The following is a 6,535-nucleotide window of genomic DNA, read 5'->3' as shown; positions in this document are numbered from 1 at the left end:
TAGAGAGGAGAATGTTCTAGACGGTGGGAACAGCATGTGTGAAGGGCCATGGGCAGGAAGAAGTGGAGGAAGCTAGTGCGATGGAGCACTGTGAGTAGGGACAGTCACACTGACTGCTGTCTATAGGACAGACCACAGAGGTGGTCAGGGATAGCAGGTAGGTGGCCTCTGGAGTAGTCCAGGCTCTAAGATAACAGTAGCTGGAACTAGTGCGATTACAGAGGAGAAGGACAGAGAAGGAAAATTCAAGACGTATTTTGGAGGAGAACTGACTTGCTTTAATGATTAACTTGATATGAAAAATCAGGCAGAGGGACATGTCAAGAGTAACTCCTAGGATCTTGGCCTGAGCAACTGAGAGGCTTGTGGTGCCACTGGGAAGAGGGGAGAGAAGTGGGTTATGTGGGTGGGAAGATGGGTTCCACGCTCTGTGTAAGTGGGGTGCCTGTGAGACATTGAGGTGGAGATGAGATGTCAAGTGGAGTGCTGAACGGTCCAGTTTGCTGCTAAGAGAGGTCTGAACTAGGAAGGTACATTTGGGGGCTGTCGACTTACAGACAGTGTTTATAGTCATGGGACTAGATGGGCCACCTAACAGGTAAACGAAGAGATTGAGGGCCTGGGACCAAGCCCCAAGGATCTGGAGAGATGAGGAAGAGACAGATAAGGAAGATGAGAAATGAACAGAAGTAGGAGGGACAGAAGGTCAATATCCTAAACTGGAGCACACTCACTACCCCTACACTCCGTCCTGTTCCTCCTCCCGTATCTCCTGAGCAGATGTGACCACCGTTACTCAAGCCAGAAGCCAGGAGTCAGACTCCATTCCTCCCTCACATCCAGCTGCTCACCAAAACTGGTCAAGCCAAACTTCCAAATGTCTTCGATCCATCCCCTCCTCTCCACTGCCCTACTTTGGGCTTTAACTTCTCACCTGGATTCTGCAATAACCTCCTAACTGGTTCCTTCCTCCAGCCTCACTCTTCCATTTCGTCCTCTCCCCCTGACGCCACACTGTTCTTTCCATTTATGCCTTTGGTCCCAGCGTAATGATTAACAGGTATTTCTAAAAGATGAAACTAAAGTTATTTATTCCTATACTTAAAATCCTTTAATTTCTCCTACAGTTGTAGGATATGGTCCAAATAACTGAGCCCAGTACTAAAGACTCACAATTTAGTCAGACACACCCACCACTCGTGAGCTGTGTGATCTGGCGTCAAGTTACCCAACTTCTCCAAGCCTCAGTGTCTTCCTCCGTGAAACGGAGCTAATGTGACCCAACTCACAGAATCATGATGTGCCTGGAAAACATTCAAGAGCTTCACAAAGGTACCTCCCTTGCCATGTTTCCACATATGCCTAAGCTCCAATCGTACAAATCAGGTGCATTTTCTCATAGACACAAGGACCTCAAGTTTCCATACTTTTCTCTCTGCCTGGAATACCGACCCCTCCTCCTAGCCATCCTGGCACATGCTTAATGGCTTTAAAATTTCCATTCTTTCCCTAATTACCTCTTCTTAGGTTCCAGTTTCCACCCTGTCTCTAGACTAAATGCTACTCCCTCTTCGAGGCTGCAAATCGTCACCAGATCCCTGGGACAACATCACTGTATTCTGTGTATCTTCTTGATGGACTGAACTACCCTGGGGACGTCTGTCCAGCGTCTAACACACGCAGGGCTCTGAGAGCCATTACCCGTGTCTCCGCACCCCCCTGCCCACCAGCTCAGATGATGTCTTCTGCCTTCCCCCACCACCCAATGCTGGACTGAGCATGGGGCCTGGCACATGGTAGCTATTTAATAAATATCTCTGCTGATTGAACACAAAATTGCCCCCAAGAACAAGGTACCCCCCCCCAACAAAAGGGGAGGTGCGCAGTGTTTCCTCTGTGGGGACTCAGTGCATTGGTTTGGGGTGCTCTGGCCTCAAGCGCAGCTCTGCCACACAAGGTGATGGTGGTGTAACAGTGCAGCCCCGGGCAGGGGCTGCTTTTTACAATAATAAACAAAAGATATAATCATAATGAACCTGATCTTCAAATTTATTGTTAAGAAGGGTGATCCAAAGCTAAATATTCAGCATGCTTTGGACTTTCAGCTCTTTCTGATTTTAATTCAAAAATTTAAGCTCAGGGTTAGCTTCCACCAATGAGCAAAATTATCTTGTAGGTAAAAGAGAGATACTTTGGGAACTTCAGTAAATGATTTGGGCCACGCTAATAATACAGGATTTCACTCAAAAATCAAGACCTACAAAAACCTCTATTTTACAAAAATAGTTTCTTGTTAAAAATGGCTAGAACAGGAATCAAAGAAAGGGAGAAAAATGCAAAGATAAGATTCTTGCAGCTTCTTGAAAAGAGCGGCACTGTTCCTTCTAAGACCTAAAATCCCTCCTGAAACCTCCAAGGGTCTCATAACACATGGTTTCAGGGCAAAGAATGGCTTGNCTATTGCATTCATTTCTTTTGTCTTGTCTTAATCCTTCTTTTCTAATCTATCCTATTCCCTACTCTGTATTAGTAAAAGGACTATAAGCGCACATGCTTATATGCTCGTGCACATATACACTATGTATGAAAAAAATACATACATTCGCACATAAACACATATACACAGATATAATCAATGAAAGATGGAAATAAATATTCTAAAATGTTTTCAAGAGACAGTCCTGTATTTTCAAATTTTCCCAAATGGAACATACATTACTCATATACAGTTACGCACCACTTAATGATGGGGACACGTTCTGAGAAATGTGTCATCAGGCGATGTTGTTGTTGTGTGAACATCCTAGGGTGCACAAACCTAGGTGGTATAGCATACTACACACCTGGGTTATATTGTATAGCCTATTGCTCCGAGGCTACAAACCTGTACAGCGTATGTCACTGTACAAAATAACACGAGATTAAATCAAGCACAGAGAAATGACGCACTCAAGAGACACAGTAAACACAAGATGTATGGGGCTGCTACTGGCATAACACGGCATACTGCTTAACAGCAAACTTCTTTTTTTTGAGTAGAAAGAATACACTCTAAAACAATGATAAAAAGTATAGTGTCGTGAACATATATAAACCAATAACATAATCATTTATTATCATTATAAGTATTATATCCTGTACATAATTGCATGTGCTGTACTTTGGTATGACTGGCAGTGCAGTAGGTTTGTTTACCCCAGCATCACCACAAACATGAATGTAATGCGTTCTGCCATAACCTTACAATGGCTATGAGCTCACTAGTTGATAGGAGTTTTTCAGCTCCATTCTAGTCCTTGGGACCACCATCATACATGCAGTCCATTGTTGAAATGTTATGCGGCACATGACTGTATTCTTGAAAATCAACTAAAAAAATAATTAAATCCCAGATACAACTGTCTGAATGAGGTAACTAAGTCCTCGGCTTTAAATATTTATCGCACAATGGACTTCAGGGCTCTGAAGACAGAACAGTCTTTGAAGCACCTACAGCAGTTACAAGCACCTTACCCCTCTCTAAAGTAGGCACTCAATACTCTTGACCAATCATAAAGGTAATAATGATTATCGCTTTCCTATATGAAAAGAAAACTGAAACTATCCAGGGAACAGGAGAAAATTTTCATTATCTCACACCGTTTTGATGCATAGTAAGATAAGCTTTGGTACACATGAAAAAAAGGTAAAAGTCAGCAGTACCTCTGTCTGAATTCCTGGAAAACTATGCGGTTGGGGAACCCCTGGCGACAAATTCTGATCCCCTCCAGGACACCATTGCAGCGAAGCTGGTCCAGCACTAGATGTGGATCCAGTTTTCCAGCCTAATCAAGCAAAGGAAGGAGAGTTTTATACGTTCACCTGTATACCCTGACCGAGATCAGTTTTAAGTACCAGCATACGTTTTGCTTAACACATACGCGCTTCTCGTGATTTGGAATGATGCAGCGAACAAAGTTGGGGTTGGTGTTGCGGAGGGTAGCCATCAGCTTGGTGAGAGACTCTTTGTAGAGCTGTCCGACGGTGCGAAACATGCCCTTCTTGGTTTTATAGGCGGAGCCAAAAGCTGTCTCAGTCATACCAGTAACTTGATCCAGGCCCACAATGCGATCCACTGGTGAAAATAAAAAGGAAAAGGAAAATAAGCCAAGCCTAACTCTTCAGCAGGGACAGGAAAGACACAGTGAAAGTGCAGCAGCACAAGCTTTGTGGAACAAATGATAAGAGATGCCGTATAGGTAAGGCAGTCAGCATATTTAGACACTGCACAAGCCGTGGAACTAACAGCCACACACTTCTATGGCAGGATATTGTAGTGCTTTACCACATACCAGCACCAGCAGATGCCTCCACTGCTACTTTCAGGAAGTCACTGTGTCTGATAACATTTTGCCTGTTACGTATACAATTATTGGCATTATTGATACACAAACTGATCCTGGGACAAGTCTCAACATGGGAAATGGCTTATAAAAATATGCGACTGTACAAAGCAAATCCAGTACATGAGTATGCTCAGGGATTAGGGACCAGGGTCCTCTCTTATTAGGCATTAGAGAATTTCAGTGAAAAAAGTCATTCACGCTGCAGGAAGGTGAGGTTACATTAGTTCAGATTTTTAGGAATGAGTGAACTTCAGCTCTCTCCTCAAAGCATGGGTAACAGTTATTAAAGGGCAAGAACACAAAATAGGAAGGAGCCTCCTAAAAAGCAGTGCCCAAGCTAGGTTTAACGATGGTGAAACTTCTCAGATGCTCCGCTCTTATTAAAGCAGCTGACATTTTACATTATTCACACAGACCTAACACTTCTAATGACGGATTATAAACAGAAGTCTGACATAGTGCACCAGCCACTTGCAAAACATTTGGTGTATAACATGCTCTCGTTTAAAAATATCGTTAAATGAACGAAACACATTAATGAAAAGTTTAAAAAGCAATCAAAATATCAATCGAACTACCCCTACTAATGCCCTTTTCAATCCTAACAGCCACCTTTTGTTTCTTTCATTTCTTCCCCAGGACAGAAAGCATGTGGGGGCTGGCACTGTGTGAAGTGCTTGATGAGCAAGATCTCATTCAAGTCTCCATTTCCAATGAGGTTTTTACAGAAGAGGAAACCATGACCCAGGAGGTAAGGTAACTGTCCAAGTTCTGCAGGTCTTAAATCGAAGTTGGGAGAGGGGAGGATAAAATCGGATTAATTACCAGGTCTGTGTATGCACACTATATTACAATTTCTCCTAAGTGAAGGCACCAGACTCAAGGGGTTTAAGTCAAAGCTACTCTTTCTGCTTTGCTTGTGCTCTGGAGTCTCTCTACCATCCACCTCAGAGACAACCTTTCTCTCCTGGGCCTTCAACCCGTCCCTCTTCACTCACTCCAGCAGAAAACAGTACCAAACCCCACCCCTGCATGAGCCATGAGACAATGAACTTCCCTTGACCTTGTATTCATTTCCTTCTCTGTCTCCTCAGAGCCCAGCTTCTTTCTACAGTAGTTCACACACTTTCTCTCCTTTCTTCCTCCCTCCCTCCCTCCTTTTTTTCCTCCCTTCCTTCCTTCCATGCGGGAGTCACACTGGCAACCCTGCTGTGAAGAGCACTCGCTCTATCCGCTGAGCCATCCGGGCTGCAGCTCAGCTCAAGGTGAGGAGTTCAGTCCCAGCCGCAGGTGGGCATAGCCCACCATTGAACAGGCAATCTTGTCATTAGGAGCACTTGCTCTCACCAGCTGAGCCATCCTGCCCCCTGTTGGCAGCTCAGCTCGGGTGGGGTGCAGCTCACTGGTCCATGTGGGAATCGAACCAGCGACACTGTTGCTCAGAGCCCGTGCTCTTAAGCAAGCTCTTAACCAACTGAGCCACTCGGCTGGCCCGTCTAGTTCACACACTTTCCACTCCTCATCCTTTCCCACCAGTTTCCCACTGTGCAGCTAACTGGCTTCTGGCCCGCCCTCCTCCCCCTGCCTGATATTACTCAGGCAGCCACAGTCAATTGCTAACAGCAGACTCCATCCAGTGTTTATTTTACTTGACCCTGGTACATTTACCTGCTGACATCACAGCAGCATTCTAAAACCTCTCCACTCCTGGCTTCTTTTATGAACCCCATCTACCTCTCTACCTCTCCAGCCTCCTTGATGACTTCTCTTCTGCTTTTCCTGCACACCATGGCCCTCATTAGAGATCCAAACTCAACTCACCTGAAATCTTTCTATTGCTGGAATAAGGCAAGATACAAGTGCAGGCATACATTATTTGACCTTTGGCTTTTTCTCAAGCCATAGCCTCATCCTGGGTGATCTCATGTGTGACCTTAACTAGCTATCCTTGACCATCCAGCACCAGTCACTAACACCTATATTCATTCTCCTCTCCACCTAGAAGTCTCAAAGGCATCTCTGCCTTCCACAAATTCTTGTTAAGTGCCTGTCATATCTGCTTTTACTCAACATGCAACCCTCACACCTAGCATGATGCCTGGCATGTAACAGGCTTGATACATATATGTTAGTGAATAAATGAAGTAAAC

General features: G+C 44.6%; 1 protein-coding gene across 1 annotated transcript in view; it reads right to left on the bottom strand.

Moving 5' to 3' along the window:
- The window catches only part of MYH10 (myosin heavy chain 10), a 157,689-nt gene that overhangs the window by 42,877 nt on the left and 108,277 nt on the right, over positions 1–6,535 (bottom strand). Inside the window, exons 18-19 of the mRNA XM_019665906.1 lie at positions 3,921–4,114; positions 3,703–3,824 (exon numbers count right to left, since the gene is read on the bottom strand). Coding sequence (XP_019521451.1) covers positions 3,703–3,824; positions 3,921–4,114 — 316 coding nt within the window. The remainder of the gene's footprint in view (positions 1–3,702; positions 3,825–3,920; positions 4,115–6,535) is intronic.

The sequence above is a fragment of the Hipposideros armiger genome, unplaced genomic scaffold (genome assembly GCF_001890085.2).
Source record: "Hipposideros armiger isolate ML-2016 unplaced genomic scaffold, ASM189008v1 scaffold_457, whole genome shotgun sequence".
Classification (NCBI taxonomy): domain Eukaryota; kingdom Metazoa; phylum Chordata; class Mammalia; order Chiroptera; family Hipposideridae; genus Hipposideros; species Hipposideros armiger.
The sequence above is the reverse complement of the archived record's forward strand: the minus strand, read 5'-3'. Positions and strand labels throughout refer to the sequence as shown.